Source organism: Aspergillus pseudotamarii (assembly GCF_009193445.1).
Source record: "Aspergillus pseudotamarii strain CBS 117625 unplaced genomic scaffold BDV38scaffold_8, whole genome shotgun sequence".
Lineage (NCBI taxonomy): Eukaryota > Fungi > Ascomycota > Eurotiomycetes > Eurotiales > Aspergillaceae > Aspergillus > Aspergillus pseudotamarii.
In genome coordinates, this window is record NW_022475022.1 from 745,729 (window position 1) to 766,363 (window position 20,635).

Consider the following 20,635-nt stretch of genomic DNA (forward strand, 5'->3'; position numbering starts at 1 on the left):
TAGGTCCATCCAGGCTATCAAATAAAAAACTGTTCCCTACTCCAAAACAAATGAAACAAGATAAAGCGCTTTATCGGCAATTTTACTTATGGCCCACGTACTTTGTCGAGAACAGCGTACTAACTCAGAACGCTTGTGCCCAACCATCAGTGTACACCTTATTATTACCTTGGGTCCTTGCCGTGTTTGATCAGTGCGAGATGACTCGAGTGCCCATGCGGTCAAACATCAGATCCCCCTTCAAGGTCGAGTCGAGTCCGCTGATGGCTGAATCGACCATTCGGGAAGACATGCTATCAGGCGTCAACTCCTCGTCATCTAATGTCTGGTTGAGTTGAGTATTGATTCTCAGGTCCTTGGGAACCCTTGGCGGTGTCGACGCTGGGGTGGGTTGCTGATTCGTTTTGCTCGTCCCCATAGGGGCAGGGACGTAGGTCCTCGGCCGGTAAACAAGAGGCGGCCCTTGAGTACGCGCATCAGTACCTGATTGTTCGATCGCCTCAAAATATCGGACTGTCTTGACTTTGAGTTCTAGTGTCGCATCCCGATCGCATACGATCAGCGGATGCTGATGCAACTGGAGGGCTGAAAGGGTCCACATATGATTGACACCACCTTCGAGGCCCTTCTCGACTGCCAGTGCCTTGTGAGCGCCAGTGGCCACAATTACGACCTCCCGAGCTTCCATGATGGTTTGGATGCCAACGGTCAAGGACATCCGGGGTACCTGGTCCACGTCTCCGCCGAAGAACCGAGAGTTTGCCAAAATCGTGTCATAAGCCAGGGTCTTAACTCGAGTGCGACTGCTGAGGGACGATCCTGGCTCGTTGAATGCGATGTGTCCGTCTGGACCAACACCACCCAGGAATAGCTCGATGCCACCGTAGCGGGCGATCTTCGCCTCAAAAGAGGCGCATTCAGCAGCGAGATCAGAGGCGTTCCCATCAAGGATATTGATATTCTGCGGCGGGATGTCAACATGAGAGAAGAAATGTTTATACATGAAGCTGTGGTATGACTGAGGGTGGTCGCGAGGTAGCCCGACATATTCATCCTGCGATAATTAGCACACTTGATTTCATTGATAGAGGGCATGACTATAGCAAATATGACAGGGACCTACCATATTGAAGGTCACGACATTCCTAAAAGAAATGTCTCCTGCTCTGTGACGTTGCACGAGGGTCTTGTAGATGACTTCGGGACTACTACCCGTCGGAAGACCAAGAACAAAAGGCTGATCTTGTGTGGGCTTAAAGGCTTTGATGCGACCTAGGAGGTGAAGTCAGAAAGAACCCAAGCATGCCAACTAAGGCAACAGCATACTGATGATATAATCGGCGATGTATTCTGAAGCCTCCAGGGCGGTTTCTCTGATAATTACTCTCCTGTGCACAAAGAAGGAGCGTGGTTAGCTTTGGGCCTAGTTCAACCCAGCTTGGGAAACAACAGATACTGCCATACATGATGAACAAGACTACGTCACCGACAACGCAGTGGGGCAGAGCTGAAAGTCTTTGGATAAGCCTGGGGCTTTTTCTTTCTCGAAGCAAAGGATGAACGATATATATTGCTAGGCAATCGAAGATGTTCGGTACGGGAAAAGAGACCAAAAAATATCTTGGAGCAGAAAGAAATATGAACAGCAAGAAGAAAAGAGGATTGTGGACAAAGAGGCAGGTAATATGGAAGGTGGCCATCTGCCCCATCCACTAATGGGCCTGTTACAGTTACCTGTCAGGCCCTAGGATCGGCTGTGGAGTGTGACGGCATGATACTGTCTTTTCCACTGTTGTTATCACAGTCTGATTTTCATTCCCCTCCCCTACCATGAGTGATGAATGTCACTTGACCCATGCCTCTTCCACAACTGGAGGCCCGTGCCGGAAAGAGTAATAACAATCCATATACAGTACCTCCAAATGATTGATAAACAAGATATACAACGGGGTATCATACTATGTCTGGGGCTCAGACCCCATTTCTTCGCCTTCCTGTATGTTCAATACCATTGTTGCCGAGGAAAGAGTAGCATCGTGGTAGTGGACTGATGACGCATACACTTTCCACTGGCTATGGTAGAGCATCCAATCAACCAGTAGTATCCGCGTAAGGATATGAATAGCTTTTGTCATGGATCGTACCCTAGCTACCCAGGAAACAGCGAAGATAACGGTCCATCCTTCACGTCGACGTAATGTTGCACGAGGGGGTGGCATAGTACAGATATCAATTGGAGCTGTCCGGGGCCACTAAGCCTAGAATGGAATGGGTAATCACAGTCCGAATTGCTTGACAGTTCCGTTGCATTCGGTAGGATCGGGAAACCGGGGGAAGGGACCGGAGCCCCTATGCAACCCTCTCTTATCTGCTGTGGCGTCGTATCGATCGAGGGAACTCTTGGTGGGTAGGCGGGATTTTTGTGTAATCTCATGTTAATACACTGGTATTGACTAGTAATTAAAACTGTTATGACGGTTTGGTATGGTACTATGTATTACCAGTACCAAGAAGACGGAATCTACACGTGATCTAACCAGGTGACCCCTTCGGGCTTTCCAGTATCAACGCGCCCCTCAACGAATGTCAATAGGTACTGCCAAGGATGCAACAACCTACTAATAAGGAATATCAATCTCTTATACAGGCGTGAGGGATAAAAACCTTCCTCTCTGGGAGTGTCACTATGGTCACTGCACCAATACCTACTCTCCTGGAACGAAAGTCCAAAAAAGAAAATACCAATACCAGTACTCGAGACCTTTTCAATACTATACTATTCTTGCTTGATCCGAAAGCTAGCTTTCTGCTCGCCCCCACACTCTCCATGCATTATCATTCGCCAAGCACTGACCACCACCCGTTGAAGCTGCTGCTCATAGCTTGCAGCCTTCCACAGTCCAGTCCTTGCCCCTGGTCATACTCGGATGAATCCTAACTAGCCTATTCCAAAGCTGATTTGTAGTATCCAACTGCCGATTTAGCCCTTGCCGTATTCTCCGACATCGTTTACGGCGTGTGTCCCAACCTAATCTTTTTGCCCACCCAATATCGATCTTGAAATCTGATGGTCACAGTGTGGGCCATATTACCCTTGCCCATTTCGTTGTGTTAGATACTAAACTGGCATTCCTTATTCAGGGCCCTCATGGCCCCAAGAGAGGACATGCTGCCCCCTGGCTGGGATGATCTAGACAGGTATGCAGCAATTCCGTCTGGCACGCGGTTCTCCATCATGGACTGTGCACCACCGCTTGCGGAGTGGTCACGACCGATTGCAGCTATTCACATTCTGCCTTTGCAATCCAGTGTTGTTTCTTTCCTTTTTTTCTTTTTCTTTCTTTTCTTTTCTCTTCCTCCTTTTTTTTATTTATTTTTTTTTTTATTTTTTTTCGCCACTGTTTTATTGGATTCCGATTATTATCTGCTACATTGAACTTAATGTCCTTTTACTGGATTAATGGTCCTCGCTAACAATTTGAGTACTATGGCTTTTTTGACAGGCAGATGGGGCAGCTCTTTATGATGGGCTTTGATGGCACGTCCGTTGATCCTCAGATTCGCTCTCTCATTGAGGATTATCACCTGGGCTCGATCCTACTGACTGCCAAGAATTTGAAATGTATCTCTGCCTTCCTCTCTCATCGTTGATTTTGCTCTTGTATCTATCTTACCTTCCTACGGACGCATCACATATACGATAACCACTAATTTACTTCTAGCTGCAGAAGATGCCACGCGACTGGTCCTCGAGCTCCAGACAATCGCTCGGGATGCCGGTCATCCAGTGCCATTACTCATCGCCTTGGACCAGGAAAATGGAGGTGTTAACAGTCTCTACGATGAAATATACATCCGACAATTTCCCAGCGCAATGGGTATTGCTGCAACGGGCTCTAAAGCTCTCGCCCATGATGTCGCTGTTGCAACTGCCCAAGAACTGAAGGCTGTAGGAATCAACTGGATTCTGGGCCCCGTGCTAGATGTCTTGACCAACGTACGAAGCCAACCCTTGGGGGTTCGTACCACGGGTGATGATCCCCAAGAGGTATCGCACTACGGAGTGGAGTTCATGAAAGGTTATAAGGAAGCAGGGTTGGTGACATGTGGCAAACATTTCCCATCATATGGTAACCTTGAATTTCTTGGATCCCAGTCAGACGTCCCTATCATCACCGAGTCGCTAGAACAGCTCAGTTTGAGTGCACTAGTTCCATTTCGAAACGCCATACTCCATGGAATTGATTCCATGATGGTGGGAGGCGTTTCCTTGTCGTCTGCTGGGTTTCACGTGATGCATGCTTGCCTGAGTGAGCAGGTTGTCGATGATCTGTTGCGCAAGAAGATGAAATTTGACGGTGTGGTAGTTTCAGAATGCCTGGAGATGGAAGCACTCACTCATAATATTGGGGTGGGTGGTGGGACAGTCATGGCAAAGAAGGCGGGCTGCGACATCATTCTTCTCTGCAGGTCATTCCCAGTGCAGCAGGAGGCGATCACTGGATTAAAGCTTGGTGTGGAGAATGGTATCATTGGCAGAGCTCGCATAGAACAGTCATTACGCAGAGTTTTGAGCATGAAGGCGAAATGCACCTCCTGGGAACAGGCTCTCAATCCTCCGGGTCTTTCCTCACTCACCCAGATGCAACCTTCCCATACCACCCTTTCCACTAGAGCGTACAACAGCTCTATCACTGTTGTTCGAGATAAGAAAACTCTTTTACCCTTGTCCAACATCATTGAGCCCAGTGAGGAATTGTTGCTTCTGACCCCATTGGTCAAGCCATTACCCGCTTCTGCAGTGTCTCGCTCAGTCACCGAGCACCTGAATTTATCTATTGAGCCCATGACATGGGACCGGACTTCCTCTGTGTTGAGTGGTGAAAGTGTCTTCAAGGAACTAGGGAGGTCACTATCACGGCAAAGAAATGGGCGTGTTTTGCATACCTCCTACACAGCCAATGGCGTCCGCCCGATCCATGAAAACCTGATAGACCGGGCCAGTGCGGTCATCGTAGTCACTGCAGATGCTAACAGAAACCAATATCAATATGGCTTTACTAAGCACGTATCTATGATTTGTCGGTCGCAGTTCACGCCTTCCGGCGAATCTCGCGAGAAGCCTGTGATCGTTATTGCTGCCAGTTCACCATACGATTTCGCAATGGATCCCTCCATCGGGACTTATATTTGCACCTATGATTTTACGGAGACGGCTCTAGAGGCACTTGTTAAGATTCTTTACGGGGAGATAATCCCCATGGGCTCATTGCCAGGATCCATTAATCGCAGCCAGAAGCTCCATCAAGCAAGACAGCACTGGCTGGTGGAGAATTGGAACGAAGAACGGGACTCGCATGCTTTGGATTCCCTCTTAGATGCGGTGAGAGAGGACTGTACTCAGGCGCAACGCTCAGAACTGCTGGGTGTGACGTCTTGCAGCTTCCTTCTGCGGAGAGAAGAAATTGATGAAGCTCATTTTGTTGTACGAAATAGCAGTACCCAAGCCCTGTACGGTTTCTGCTCGACATACTTCTTCCGGTCCACAGGCACCGGCGTCATTGGGGCCTTGATTGTCGACCCGGCAAGACGGAAGCTATCAATTGGGGCTTCCCTCCACAACCGCGCTATCCGAACACTCCTCCAACGAAAAGGCGTCAAGAGGTTTCAGCTCGGCTCTCGCTTGCCGGGGATATATCTAGGTATTCCGTCTGCAAACCCTGTTGAGAGGAAGAAGCTTCGGCAATGGTTTGCAAATTTAGGCTGGAACACAGCCCTCTCGCGGCCCGTTTGTAGTGTGGTGTTGCGCAGCTTGTCATCTTGGAAGCCGCCAAATGGACTCATCCAAGGACTGCAGAATGCGGATGTGATCTATGACCTCGTATATGGATGGGATTATGCAGACACAATCCTTGACCATATCAAAACTAATTCTAGACAAGGCGTCATAGATATCTATAAGGTAGCCCTTGGAGGAGCGCCTAACTGCGGGATTATAAGGGCTACGCGTCCTGGTGATGGGGCAATCCTAGGCAGTGTGGTCATTTACAACGGACGAGCTACCTTGGCGGAGCATATGCCTGCCCTGAAAGCCATGCATTCGTCCACGGGTGGCATTTCTTCCCCAGTTATATCACCCTCCGTGGGTGAGTATGCCACAGTAATGCAGGGACTGATTTTCATGGGAATCAAACAGCACCGTAAACAGGGTGCTGATAGCGTCATTATGGATTGTGTGAGTACACCCTCTTTTAAACCGTTTGGTAGCCTTTATACTGACACTTGTAAAACAGGTTGATGGTGACAGCAATTTCGACAGTCTATCCGGAATAATGGGTTTCAGTACGCTACACAGCTTTGAGGAAGTTAACTGTGACGCTGCGACCTGGACAATGATGACCGCGTCTTAGCGGAACCCCCTTTCATTCTTTTTTTTTTTTTTTTTTTTTTTTTCTTTTTTTTTTTTTTTTTTTTTCATACGTCTTTTTCTTTCTCCCCCCCCCCCCTCCCCCTCCCCCTCCTTGACTTCCACTTCTCTTATTGTTTGGACAGTTGGGCAGTTCGAGGCCATATGATATCCACTATGTACTGGTTTCTGTTACTAGAAGCTTTCTTGGGTTTCCACTATCTTGTAGCTCTTGGAAACTATTTCTTTTTAGTGTATGTTCATCTAATTAACTCTATAAATTTGGAAGATCCATTACTCTTCGGAGATTTGTTTCAGTGTTTGAAGGATGATACGATGGGCCCTCATGTACGAGTACATATCCAGTCAATGTTTCAAGCTCAGGTTTCGACAGTTCAAGGGATACAGGGGAATTTTGCGGATGAAGTTAGATGGATGCCTAGAGAGCGAAGCAGATCGGATTTCGGATGATCCACGCGCTGTCTGGTATTGGCGCAGGAACACGAATGCGGGCCTTGATTAGCAGGTGGAGAGCGAGTTGGTTAGAGGGTCTTTTTCTCTTACCCTTTATTTCTTATTTATTTCAAATACTTAAAAAAAAAAAAAAGGATTCTCTTAGCAAGAGTATTCCCCGATAACTTAGAATTTGACCTCGGAAGTAAAAAGGCGCCAAGATCCGACCTTGGAAGACGGGCCAATTACTGAACGTCTAGGGCCGGATTGACATCCATTCTTTGTGTGATGATCCTGATAGCGACAGATACGTACTGCAAACCTCTTTACCTTACCTAATTTTCAAAGGGCTACTATAGATATTAGCGACATGAGATATAGCATCAGACGTGAGTAACAACCATGTTTCATGGGAACACCACCGATGAAGCACTCACCGCCGTTCATACGGTTTGGGACAAACATTACTACCTCTATTGACGAAATGGTTCTGTCCTAAAACGATGAGCGAGAGCTTCTGTCATTGTTTTCAGGGCCTCGGAGCCTAATTTGAGTCCGTTCAAGCCGACTGGTGCGAGTCTAGCCCATGGACATACTTTCTACCGAGCCACTAACTCTACAGTGGGTTAGTTTAATTTAAGTGATGCGGAGTCAGGTCACTGTCCAGTGTCGGCAGCTCATGGCCGTAGGCATGGACCGTTTGCGGATTTGCGATAGTACGGGACAAGTGGACCACCACTCCTCCGTAGTGTTATTCCCTTTCCCTCTTCTTTGGTTCTCTTAGAAATCAAAAGAAAAGAAGAATATTTAATGATGGTTATTTGTAATATACACCTTTTGAGATTTTTATTTTTATTCTAATTTTTAAATATATTTTTTTTAAAAAAAAAATTAAAAAAAAAGAAAGAAAAAGAAAAGAAAAGAAAAAACTTTTTTCTTTGGAACGAAGAAAGTGAGAAAAGAATGAAGAAAACAAACAGAGAAAACAGGATCCTGAACGTTATTCTAATTCTATTGTATTTTTCCATTTTCCCCTTCAATGATTGAGGAATGCTACAATGCTGTAATAAAGAGGGCCCTGCCTCGGACTTTGTCAATGGCCCAAACACAATGCAGGATATTCAGGAACCAGATTTCTCTGTTGAAAGAGCGACGAAAATGACGACACAGCACATTATACCAAGTTCCTTGTAATCGTGTTGACTAGGATGGGTCATCTTGCATAAAACTAAATACTATAAAGAGCGCATATGAAGTACCCTGAACTCCTACTAGTAGATGGGGTAGAGATAGAAGTTTTACAATACAGCATAATACAGAGTTGCTGGGTATGCAAGCCCATACAACTGTGTAAAAAGTATAACCCCTCAGTGCCCACAGTAGTGGTGCTGCCAGTATCCATTCGGTGTACTTCATAAGAGACTAAGTATCTAGAAAATCCACCGTCCCAACGGTGCGTTATTTACCGGTTGTCAAGGATCTCAAACGAGGCTTTGGAGAGCTCCCCACGTAGTCAACCCAGAGTCTTGGTGTATGTGCCAGTTTTTACTTTTTTTATCCTTTAGGAATGATCTGTCGCTGAGCTGCACACCTCTTGATCCAATGTTCATCACTATTTGCCACTAAAATCTGGATTTAGCGTGGGATGCATGATGGTGATATAAGCCGAGTGTTTAGCTTGCCTCAGACGCTACTAGGTAGCTCTTCTAATCATACTTCGGTCCATTTTATCACCCATCTCAGTCGAACATGTCCACTTATGTATAAATGTTTTATACACTCTGAATAAATTGAAGGGAAAGGAAACACCAATAGGTCGCCACTTGGTGCCACAAACTCGCCGTCACTTCGCATCATGAGATACTTGCGAGACCCATGCAGCTTGGTGGTTTCACCAAGAAAGTCTGTGGCAAGAAGGGGCGGTCACATGAATAAAGTTCTAGTGAAGAGAAGTCACCCTTTAGTAGGACAAGAGGGGTTCTAGAAACATGCTAGAATGTGTAAACTTTCTGGTAACCCAGAACATATGACAATGTAGGAGGGAATTAACCATGTAAGTACAAATTACAAAGCCCTGTCGTTTTCAGGCCACACTAGAGCTAGCTGGGCACATGAGGTTTCTTGCCAAGAAGAAATAGACCTAACGATGAGGAAGCACGGGCGTGGATAGCGTTATTCTGTAACAGTACTTCCATGTCGATACAAAAACTGCAAAAAAGCAAGAATGAGAACGGGGCAAAGGTGGTAACTATCTACGACGGAGTACCTACTACGACTTACTGAGTCGAAGTGCGTTCACTCGCAAACCAGCTTCAGCCATGAGTGGTCCCTTAGTTCACTAAGACGGCCATGGCCGAATTAAGGGCGCGGCTGATCCGGCCTCGTCGGCTTGGTCTGAGACATACATCTTTAGTCTTGCCCAATCACAGCCTCAGCCCATCCATTTGGCCCCCATCGTGGAGGGCTGTAGGTCAGAAAGAGCTGAGAAAGTCAATACTAAAATTGAGGATGCTAACTGTTTTTGGTCTCGTGTGTTAGACCCTGGAAGCGACCCTGATATTCAATAGCCCGATAGGGTAGTACTAGCTAGAGAGTACATGGACTAACATGTGCGTACAGTCTTATCTCATGGCCAGCTCCGAACTATACAGTAGACACCAATCAACTAGGGTTGGAGCTAATGTATAAGCTACAGTAGTGTGGTGAGGCCACAGCCTGCGCTTCCCAGCTATTCCACTGACAGAGAGATCTTAACATGCGGGTATACGGAGTTGTCGGATGATAAAATCTGTTAACAGGCTGTCATTCCTCGTTGCTGCGTAAGCCAAGAATTTTTCAGGTTCCCCTAGGTCAAAACTCTGCTGTGTTCAATCTTACCACCAACTATTCCCACATCCAATAAATGCGAGCCACCAAGCGTATTCTCTCTCTAAGTTGAATAAATATTAACTAAGCATGGAACGGAATATGAAACACCGTTCAAGGTAAGCTTTGACCGCGGACCAATCGCAAAGCCTCATGCCGTACCACCTCCCCCGAATGGTCTTTTTCTAAATATCCCTGATACCATTCCGATACTACTTTCATGATAAGATTCTATTCGGCGGACAGAGATAACAAGGCGCAGTAAGAGTTACCGATGAGTCGATCATGCCGGGATCTCTAACCTTACCCCACCAAAGATCCAAGCGAAAAGGCCGAGACGAGGACATGAATGGAAGAGAGAAGGTAAGAGAAAAAGGAAAAGGTGTCAAGAGTCTCGGCTGCATGTAAGACAGACCAATATTGATCGATCTCTCCTAAAGTATGGAATACAGCATGGAAAACGGCTAGTGATCAGGCGGAGACCAAACTTTGGTTTATGATTATACTATTCCCTTTTTTTTTTTTTTTTTTTCCTTGGAGAGTGTCTTACCCACATGCAGATCGTCAGTTGCCAAAGCAGCTCAAGGAGAGTATAACTAGGCTAAGGCCATCACAAATTTACTTAAGCGTTGCAAATTGCTATTACTATGGTCATTTCTATTGGTCTTATTATTACAGACTGATGAGTACTCAGGTTGTATCATAGTACCGTGCTATACTAGTGTACCGCCCACGGTTACCCATGGCCTCTAGGTATCCACTACGCCTTACCATTTATGTCAACTCGCAACACCTGCATTCATCGAAATCGCCTGGACCTCCACTGTCAGCCTTGAGATCCTTTGGTTTAGCTTGCAGGTGAGCGACCCTACCTCAGATTGGCTCGTGTTATGGAGCACTCAAAGGGTGATCAGAACAGAGCGACAAGCTGACAGGACTTATTAGTATTAACTTACGGTTTCATTGTCCAATTAATTACCTTGTTTCTGCCTATATCCTCCGGCCGAAGGCTAGAAATAACTTCTTTCAGTAAATACTAAATACTACGTACGATGTTTCTTTATATTAACCACCTTGAACAACCTGGTTGGAAAACCGAGGTTAGCCGCGAGACTTTACGTCTAATGAGAAATTAAAAAGATGATTTCGTCCCTAGTCTAGCCTAGGTAACTCAAAGCTATTAATTTACATGAGTGATGAGAAAAAAAAAAAAAAAAAAAAAAAAAAAAAAAAAAAAAAAAAAAAAAAAAAAAAAAAAAAAAAAAAAAGAAAAAGAAAAGAAAAGAAAACGAAAAAAAGGAGAAAAAGAAATAACATAAGAAGGAAAGGGAAAGAAAAGGCAGATATTCCCCGGGTTCAATTCAGTGGGGTCATTCCTAAATTAGACTAGTACTATGATTCCAAAAGCAGCCTCTCCTAATCCGGCAGGTCCTTAACTGCCAAACTGGGGTAATCTTTCGACTAGTACCAGTCCTTCCGCCTTCCATGGTTAACGTCCCAAGAACCATAACAACCAGGGCGTTCAACTCTTGCGGCTCATGGTCAATGAGACAATAATAGCTGCAAACGTTGACCTATGAAAAGAAATGGGAATTCAGAAATAAGGGTAAGACAAGAATCCTAAGCTCAGACATATGTATGGGTCGAGAAACGTACGGTAGGTAATGTACGTATGTACAATACAGACTAGACAAACCAATCCCAGATAACCAAACCACCAACTTGGAGCACAACGGGTAAGCCGCAGAGACTAAAGCATATTTCTTCCTTGTGGGCGCTACAAGTTGTTGGTGGATTCCCCTGTTCTAGAAATTTTTGAACTTTTCATAAAAGTGGTAAATATAGAGAGAAGAGGTCGAGGGCTAAACAAATCACGGAGATCTCATCCATTCTTGAATACAGAGCTTTGAGCATGAAGGGAAAACGGTGTTTCTACTCTGTTTCTTTCCATCTTTAAATCTGGGTACGTCTCCGGTCAGGGTTACTGCTCTTCATTTTCCTTTTTCCCTTTTTTCCTTTTTCTTTTCTTTCTCTTTTTATTTTTCATTTTTCCATACTTCGTCTTTGGCCACTCTCCACAAGTGATATTCAAGAATCCGCTCGGTATATCATCTCCCCTCCACCTCGTCTCTTCTCCTCTTCCACCATTCTAGTGGTCTGCTAGTCTGCTTTTGTGCCCCACACTCGCTGAACCCATCAGTTCATCCTTCATTCGTTGGTACCTTAGTTGACTTGTCCAAGTTTAAACTAAAGTCACCAACCTTGAACCAGGACAAAGTGGGCGTTAGTGAACCAAAGTCCTTGAACATCTTGGGTTTTTCCCTCCCTTCCGCCCCTCTTCATCGGCTACTGCTGCCGCCCCGTCGCCGGGACCGTCTTTAGCCTTTTGTTATCTATCTTTATTGACTTAGATTGACTCCGGATCAACTTTTTTTTTTCCTTTTCCTTTTTTTATTTTTATTTTATTTTTTATTTTATTTTTCATTTTTTACCTGAGAAAGAGACATCACGGCGAGCTCCACCGACTACTCCGTACTCACCTCGGGGCAATCTGATCCACTCACGACTCCTTCATAGCACCTATCACTACTTACTACAAGTGATTGCTTTCCCTCGATCTACCTTCTACCCCTCCTCTCAATTACCTTTTATTTCCTCTCATTCTTTGTTGCTTATTACTACTATTATCACTACTACTTATTTGTATTCTTACTATCGTGTACTTCATCTCATGGACTTTGAGCCCTTTATGAGACCTCCTTAGCTCCTAACGCGTTCTCCGCAGTTATCGCGATTACGCTCTTCCTCCCCCGGAGTTGATTGTTCCAACTACTTATCTCCCTCTACGTTCCCTTTGCTTTTTTGATTCGCTTCCCTGTTATTTCTGAGGGAGACAATTGATCGTTTATCTCGTCTTGCTGACCTTGCAAGGCTTAATTGAGTTTTACCCTTGCCATGGAGGGCTTCGATACTATGGCTATGCCCTACTTGGCCAGCCCACTATCGCTCAGCAATATCCAGGGCGCCGACTACCTCAACTCTATGCCTGGTATGGATCTTCCTGATCAGCGCTCCAACTTTGACTCGGAGACATTTGTCAGGTGAGCTCGTCGTCTTACGGATGATCGCTACTGTGGGCAGAGCCCTAACATTACCTTCGAATCAGTGGAGATGATATATCCTTCCCCCAGACAGGTCTATCTGCGCCGCTAAAACGATTCCCTCCGGGATATGATGACCCTTTCACTGACATGGTGGCGCCTTTTGATCCCACGCCTGCAGAACAACAACACGCTGACTCGTCCATCGACCATAACAATAAACTACTGAGCTTTTCGATACCGGTATATAATTTTACCCTGCTTGATTACTCGCTACGGCGGACTTCATTGTCACTCTCAGCCCAGTTGCATGGCATGTTTTTCCTTGCGGAGTCGCCTTGGACCACATCCCCCGCAGAGAATGCTCCGCCCCAGCAAGGTGCGGAGCTAACGTGTTACCGTCGTAACTTGTTTCAGATCACGGGCTCAGTTACCCTCCCCCGGAGCTTGCGCTATATTATGACAGAGCAAGGCGACCGTATACCAATTCTTGCACAGGAACTCACTGTTTCAGCAACCGAGTCTGTGGAAGGCAATTCTGTCAAAATCATCTCTGTACCCTGGAAAACCCCCGCTGCGAATGCGAATCCTTCAACCGAAGACAGCAGCCACCCTACCACGACGAACAACCCAAATAACCCCAAGGTTGAAAAAGAACCTCCCGCGATTCCCTTAGACATCATGGCCGGTCAGGACCTAGATACAGACTATGCCACCTTCCCGATAGCATGGAAGCGACTCCAGTTTCGTGTAGCAACTGCCAACAATGGGCGCAGAAAGGAGCTCCAGCAACACTTCGTTGTTCGGCTGAAGGTCGTCGCAACTTTGTCTACGGGCACAAAAATCCCCATCTGCGAGGTACACTCGGGACCCGTAATTGTCCGGGGCCGCAGTCCACGCAACTTTCAATCTCGCAAGGACTTGCCCTTGAGCGGTAGTGCTGCGGCGTCAAGAAAGAACGCGCAAGCTTCCCACTCAGCCAGTATCAACCGTACGCCAACCAGTGAAATTGCTCCACGCTCTGGTCAGCCTTCATCCAAGGCTAAGACTACAGGGAAGAGCAGCTCACCGGAGGCCTCGGCTTCTCAGGTCGGCGTTACTGCCCAACGGGCTTCCCCTGACTGGACACAGATTCCCCAATCTACAGGAGGTGCGCTTCCATCTACAGCTCTACCTCGCTCATCTATCTATTCACAATCCAGTCCAGAATACTCCCGGACAGCAGAAACTCAGCAACGACGTGCTAGTGCTATAGCAGCCCCGATAAATTTGTCACTCCTTGATGATGACGGTGGTGGTGATTCTTCTCGTTTGAATGACTCTGCCCGACCGACGTCCTCGTACGCCAGTGAGATTCCGCAGAAGATTATAAATACGGAGGGCTCGGCACCACCGGCGAAAATGCGAAAACTTTCGCATGGAATTCCACAACCACCGACCAGGAGCACATCATCATCGTTGCCCTTGCTGAACACGACTAATATGCAGCAACCTTTCGCGTCGACTCTGCCTTTTCCCAACGAGAGTGCCGATTTATTATATGAATATTTTCCATTGGGCTTGGATGACTGGCAAGCACCCGTGGATGCAGTATATCGACCACATGTGGTACACCATACCAATATGCCTGAGATGAAGTTCGTTGCTACACGAGGTAGAAGTAAGCGATACTTCGCTGCAGAAGATGTTTTCTAGCATTATGGTTTGGCTGTGCATGATCTTGTAGCTAGGCGAGAGCCCAACTTCTTTTAAGAGCTGCCGAATACTGGAAACCTGCCAAATTTGAAGGCGCTCGACCTTAGCTGGCTTCAATATTTTGGTCTTAAACACTCCACTTGGACGGAATCCCTTTCAAAGGCTACCGCCGTTTTCTTTTCTTTTGTTTCTTCGAGATGTACAGATATGTAATGACCACGAGTTATGGGGTTTGTTGTGGCGTGACGGAGTCTAAGATATCCGGGCCTCTTCTCTTCATCTTTACTGATGTCTGGCTCCCAATAACTTTTTGTTCTATTCTTTATTCTTTATCTTTTCTTTGGTGTAATACATATATACTGGCGTCATGATGTTATGTGGAAGGATCAGGGTACCTTGGGCTAAAGAGCCACAAGGGAAACTTGACAATCGGCTGGCCGTCTGAACCTCTCTTTTTTCCTTTTTTTCTTTTGTTTCTTATTTAATTTATTTTTATTTATTTATTTATTTATTTTTTCACTTTTATGTTTGCACGTGTATACCAATAGATTCCGTTACCATCCGCTCAGCCAGAGTTCAATTTTGCCCGTTCATACGGATGCCTTGTGTTATCCTGCCTGCTGGTTGATTGGTATCTCTCTGGTCGACAATAATCGTGGAGCGACATCAAGTTTTACGTAGCATTAAAATGTGAAGACAATAGGGTACTACTACTTGATCTTGAAGTCCCGTATTTAGTCTTCGAAATCATAACTGGGAAAAGTATTAAGCCTCATCTTGCGACTAGCCAACTCTCGAACATCTCGAAAAGGTATATATAAACATACAGCGATTACGAATATATCATAGTTCATGCCCAAAAACTTGCTGTCTTCCATATCGATGTTCTATGGTATATGTTCCGGAGCCCTTATTGACTCAGGCTGCCTACCATTACAGGTATCCAAGCCCTTCACCGCTAATAGTCTCAAAATCTGCTTTGATCTCCCATTCATTCGCTCCAACACGACTGGCTATTTCCACCTTGCGTTGCTTGCTCATGTCTAGCCATTGGAAGAGAAGCTTTCCATCGAGCATTCCCCTACCTGCAGTGCCATCGCTTTCCACTGCCCGAAAAGCTCGAGGGTTAAGACCACATGGATGCTCAATGGTATTAGTCAGCTGAGACTGCAAAGCGGACAATCGACGGTAGGACTCTTCGGAAACACATGTGACGAGACCAACGGATCCGTTTTGGGACGTAATGAGCATCTGGTGGCGTGGTATTTTAATGTCAACGTCCATTGCATCAGCATCGGAGATCATTTGTTCAGAGGAGACTGAAGTACGTGGCAAGAGCGTCAACGTCGAGATGAAGTTGCCTGTATGGAATTTGCTGCGACTCAGTAGTCTGTCGCCGTTGGACGATTTTGGATCTATTCCTTTATCAGTGGACTGCTTGTTGAAATATTTTGAGAAAAGACAATCTGACACACCTTCAGGGTCATATTGGAGCACATGGAGGTTGCAGTCACTGTCAGCAACGAGAATGAACAACTTGTTGCCATCAGGAAGGAAATCTGCTGCCAGAACCTCGAGATATTCCAGATCCTTTGCGAAAAGGCTCATTTTATAAGGCTCTTCCTGGAAGCGCAATATTGTCAGATCTATTGCCTTGGCTCACGTCCTTTGAGAACCAAGAACTTACCGAATAGCCCGCAAACCAGAGCCCCTTCACAGCATCAGCGATGATGCACATTCCTGTGCCCTTAAGCTCTTTCACCACGCTAACATGGCACTGTACGTCCATGAAAGCAACAGGCAGAAGGCTACCATCTTCTTTGAGGCCTCTGACAATGCATTTCTGTCCCTGTGCGACTATCAGAAAGCCCTGGCCTCCGATCTCGGACAAGGCGGTTACTGCTCCTTTTACCGGCTCTTTGCCTACGAGTCTCAATTTACGGTCCGTCTCTGGCCTCTCAGGATCAGGGACGACCTTAATAACCTCAAAGACGTACACACAGCCACGCGACGCAATGTCTTCACCTCTTGCAAATGCTGTCCCCACAACGATCATATCCTTACGCTCATGTGTATTCTCAGAGATCTCAAGACTCATGTTTTTTATCGCCATCACATACTCGGCAGGGCTCAATAGATAACTTCCGGGTAAAGGAAAACATGATGTTAGCAATCGTAACTCTTATTGCACTTTTCGCAATAGCTTCATACCTATCAACAACGGTCCACGTTTTCGGGCTCACGACTTTTAAAGAGCTTCGCTGCACTTCAGGGAAGAACGAGGTCACTGTGATATTGTCAGCATACTGGACATATGTCAACAGGTGTTAGACATACTTTCATTACGCCACTCAGGATGTAACTCATCATCTTCAGGTAACTTGAATTCTGTCCTATGAGAAGTTCCCAGGACGTACATTCCAGATGATGAAGAGTATGCTAGGCGATCAACTTGCTCTCCAATAGGTATCTGCTGTATTGTCCACGAATAGTCCAACTGGACATCAAGAGGCACTCGACAAACATGAACGACGCCCTGTATGGAAACTCAGTATACAGTATGTTTAACAGAGAGGTATGAAGCAAAGCACCTTTGAATCCAGAAGAATCAAGCCTTCACCACATTCGGAAGTTTCAAACTTGCTAAGACCCTGCGTATATCCTCCTTTAAGGCACAGAAAATGTGGAGAGCTTGTCGAAGTTCTGACTATAAAACCTGGTGAAACACCTGGTCTGAATATTGCGCTGATTCCTGAAACATTGGATACAATGCGCAGTGGTAGGCTTCTTATTCCCTCCTCAGTTGATGACTGATCATTCACACCGGAGGCTATCCTTGGCAAAACCGAATTTGTCTCTTTTAGGAAATTTAAGTCAGCGTGGGGTTCCCTTACAGACTTTGTAGTGGATATAAACGGTCTGTATACGGCAAGGTCATCATGTCTGCTGCGTATCTATATCGATCGCGTTAACCACGAAACTCAGAGAAGAAGCCTCAGCAAGGGATACGTCAAGTTCATACAATCAAGTAAGGAAAGCTGCTCCAGGTGTCTCCAAGGTCAGCAACCATAACTTCGGCCAAGGCCTCGCGCGTAGTTGACCGCTTCGGAGATTCAGTTGACAAGACTGGCGGCAAACAATCAACACCTTCGATTGTCGTTAATAGTTTCTGATCAGGAAGTCGATATATCTAAAGGTGTTGTAAGTATTAGACGTGCCCAAGTTTTACACTAGAAGCCAAACAGTACAACTTCATTTGCTCGAAGCCATTGCGTAACTCACAAATAAACGACAATCCTGGGTCATTAGGAAAAGGGTCATGCTTTTTGGAGCCAACTTGTCTGAGGTTGCACTGAGAGAGGAGAAAATCCCAGTTTTGTCGAAGTACAAGCAGCACGAGGTCCATTTTGAAGTAGCCATCTGCTCATTTAATTCGACTTCATCGAGATCTCCGCTATCATCTGCATGGAGAAGCAATAACGTTGAGTCATCGCGAAGTATCGCTACGTACGGATCCACAAGGCTAGAACTAATGGCCATACGTTCTTCGCTAGTATCTTCGTCCCAGACAGGATAGATCTGAGCCAAGCCCAGGTCTATTCCATTAGATTACCTTCGTCATAGGCACCATCAGGAGAGTAAACTCACCTCCATCATAGCTTCGAACTTCACTTCTCAATATCTGAACCACTCTGTTTTTGCTTGTTAACGTCCCAATATCAATGGTTACATCCTCATTTGGGTTGAATTCGGGGGCTCGGAATGGTCTCAGTTCCTGTCCTTCCACCCGGAAAACTTCAGATTGTTCCCTGTCGGCACTCGTTGCTTTTGACACAACAACATATTGATGACATTCTCGTTTTCCAACCTGCGCGGTGGTCTTGGATACGGCTTCTTCCATATGAGCTACAGATGCTGCCCAGACACAACTGGCCGAGTCTATTCTCATAGATTTGAGCACTTGAAGCTCAAGTCCGCGCTTCATAACAGCCAGGCCACCACTTCTATCCCACCCTTGGGAAGCTACCAATTCCAGGTCCGAGTCATTGCCGGCATTTTCTTCCCCGCCAAGGCTTGAGAAAGACTTTCCGAAAGCAATATCTTTCAGAGGTCCAATATTCAAAAGTCTGTCGTATTCCCGAAAATTGTACAAACTAGACCCGGACGACTCTGCAGAGGGGCGACGACCGTCTACCACAACTTCTGGCACCGTAGCATAGAGATCATCTTCATAAACATCATCTTCACTCTGTTCTTCATCAGAAAATTCTCCAGAATCCTCTTCTATGCGCCTTGCCTGAGATCGGGGCTTCTTAGTGCCTGAGTATGGAATTGACCAGCCCAGAAGTATTGAATCGGCGTCTTCACTTCCCAAGAAAACCATCTTATCGCCAAGAAAAGCCGATGAAGAAGCAGCTGATTTCACGATGTCTCCGCCGGCATGGGAAGGTACGGGGTGAACTGAGATACCCGACACCGACCTGCCGTCTAGCCTGAATTTAACTAGGACTATGTCTCCGGTGATGGGTACCAAAAGTAAGTCTCCACTGGTTTCAGAAAGACGCTCGACGATGCAGCCTTCGAGGCGAAGTGCTAGGTCCGATTGATCCGTCATTGAAAAAGACGAAACCTGCCTAGAGAACTCATTAACACCCACTGCATTGGTTTTCCCTGCCTGGTCAACGTGAACAAGCTCGTTAGACCCAATGAGCAGGGCGCCTCCAACAGGAGGAGGGAGGGCTACCACTTTAAACAAGTCACTAGGCAATCTAGACACGGAAAGTAAAGTCGTTGATGCTCGCTGCTCTAAGTCCAGTGTAAAAACGGTATAGAAAACAACATCTTTTCTTTCATGAAGAAGCGCATTAGATGTAGCAACCTGCGAGTATAAAATTCCAAATGTCGGCTCCCTGTATTCATATAGAAAAGCGAGACTTATGGGGTGCAGTATTGATGGATCCAACGCTGCCAAAGGGAGCACAAAGGAAGAAGTGTGCGTCCCATGCGCATTGCTTTCTTTGGTCATTTCACAATCGGTGCCACTTTCTAATCCATGGCTGCCAAGTCTCTCCTCGTTAAGTTCGCCATAATCATCCATCACCAGGTCATCGCCCGGCTGGTAGAAAGGAAGGATGGCGAGATTCCGGATCCCGAAGTTGAAAACCGCACATCTACTGCTTGGATCCACACTAAGGATGCTGCCACAGCTGCTCAAATCAGGTACCCACGGACTACTAGTCGAATCATCCCGCTCATAATAGTGAATGGAGATAGTGCAGATGCCATACCGCCCTGGGTCCCACTCGATCAAAGAAAGTTTCGCGTTTCGGAAGGCAAGCAAAATGGCTTCGCCGCCACTCTTGGTATTCAAGAGTTTGACTCGACATAGATCTGTTACCGTTCCTGGAAGAGCATATTCCCTCTCCAATATCAGCTTTGGGACACCCTGTTCTTCGGTGCTTCCAGGTCGAGGGCAAATATTAAGCAATGAAAATATCTGGAGACGAGAGGTTCTAGCAACCACCAAGTTGTTCGCTGATTCAGATATAAAAGGAAGTGCCAACGAATGAGTGACCCCAGTGGGAGGCAAGAGCTCAGTATAACACTGCATTTGGTTAACAAGATTAACCGAGAAGATGTTCGAACTTCCCTCTTGCTCCTTCCCGCTTATGTATCTGTCTCTTCAACTGCCTTTATGCAAAAAAAACCATTGCATAAATAATGGGAAAGCAGAATAGCAAGGCTGGAAGTAACTAAGTTATGTACTGCAAATGACTTTATTCTAGGAATCTCTGAACAACGAAGCTGCTTGGTGCTATCCATTTACATAAGGGACATCACCCCGTCGACCTGGGAGCTACGGGTGTAGCACGTGATCAACACAAGCTCCACGATACGATGACGTAAGACGCGTTTGGAACTGCGCGATAACCGTCAATGATGTCCTCTTCATATGATCATCTCGGTATTTGGTATGTTATGGCAAATGCCTGGTATTCCTTGTGTGTTTTGCATATTGCTCGTTAGGTACTCATGGATCCTTGACAGTTTCCTGTAATCGCTTCTTAGCCTCAACCCTCGAACGGAGTCCTCTCTCATGTGAGATACAAAATCC

The 20,635-nt window shown here is 46.1% G+C and overlaps 5 protein-coding genes across 5 annotated transcripts; 3 read left to right on the forward strand and 2 right to left on the reverse strand.

Annotated features, from left to right (window-relative positions):
* Window positions 1–190: 190 nt before the first annotated feature.
* On the reverse strand, window positions 191–1,832 carry BDV38DRAFT_268677 (putative glucosamine-6-phosphate deaminase; the record flags this gene model as incomplete). Its single annotated transcript, XM_032056816.1, has 4 exons — window positions 191–1,054; window positions 1,124–1,272; window positions 1,327–1,388; window positions 1,735–1,832. The coding sequence occupies 4 exons, from the start codon at window positions 1,830–1,832 to the stop codon at window positions 191–193; spliced, it is 1,173 nt and encodes a 390-aa protein (XP_031917536.1).
* Window positions 1,833–2,664: 832 nt separating this feature from the next.
* Window positions 2,665–6,420, forward strand: BDV38DRAFT_238051 (putative beta-N-acetylglucosaminidase). Its single transcript, XM_032053649.1, has 4 exons — window positions 2,665–3,198; window positions 3,504–3,622; window positions 3,723–6,235; window positions 6,294–6,420. The coding sequence occupies exons 1-4, from the start codon at window positions 3,149–3,151 to the stop codon at window positions 6,408–6,410; spliced, it is 2,799 nt and encodes a 932-aa protein (XP_031917537.1). The 5' UTR covers window positions 2,665–3,148; the 3' UTR covers window positions 6,411–6,420.
* A 126-nt stretch (window positions 6,421–6,546) lies between these two features.
* On the forward strand, window positions 6,547–6,964 carry BDV38DRAFT_238055 (uncharacterized protein). The gene has a single exon (XM_032053650.1). The coding sequence runs from the start codon at window positions 6,572–6,574 to the stop codon at window positions 6,875–6,877; it is 306 nt and encodes a 101-aa protein (XP_031917538.1). The 5' UTR covers window positions 6,547–6,571; the 3' UTR covers window positions 6,878–6,964.
* Window positions 6,965–12,157: 5,193 nt separating this feature from the next.
* On the forward strand, window positions 12,158–14,619 carry BDV38DRAFT_206669 (NDT80/PhoG-like DNA-binding family protein). Its single transcript, XM_032052534.1, has 2 exons — window positions 12,158–12,825; window positions 12,891–14,619. The coding sequence occupies exons 1-2, from the start codon at window positions 12,680–12,682 to the stop codon at window positions 14,518–14,520; spliced, it is 1,776 nt and encodes a 591-aa protein (XP_031917539.1). The 5' UTR covers window positions 12,158–12,679; the 3' UTR covers window positions 14,521–14,619.
* Window positions 14,620–15,315: 696 nt separating this feature from the next.
* BDV38DRAFT_238064 (cleavage/polyadenylation factor CFT1) lies at window positions 15,316–20,635 on the reverse strand. Its single transcript, XM_032053651.1, has 10 exons — window positions 20,569–20,635; window positions 18,169–20,492; window positions 17,803–18,116; window positions 17,543–17,710; window positions 17,112–17,474; window positions 16,858–17,056; window positions 16,732–16,807; window positions 16,208–16,661; window positions 15,996–16,143; window positions 15,316–15,935 (listed from the first exon to the last, which is right to left on the reverse strand). Exons 2-10 carry the CDS (start codon window positions 20,129–20,131, stop codon window positions 15,454–15,456), a joined length of 4,167 nt encoding a protein of 1,388 aa, XP_031917540.1. The 5' UTR covers window positions 20,132–20,492; window positions 20,569–20,635; the 3' UTR covers window positions 15,316–15,453.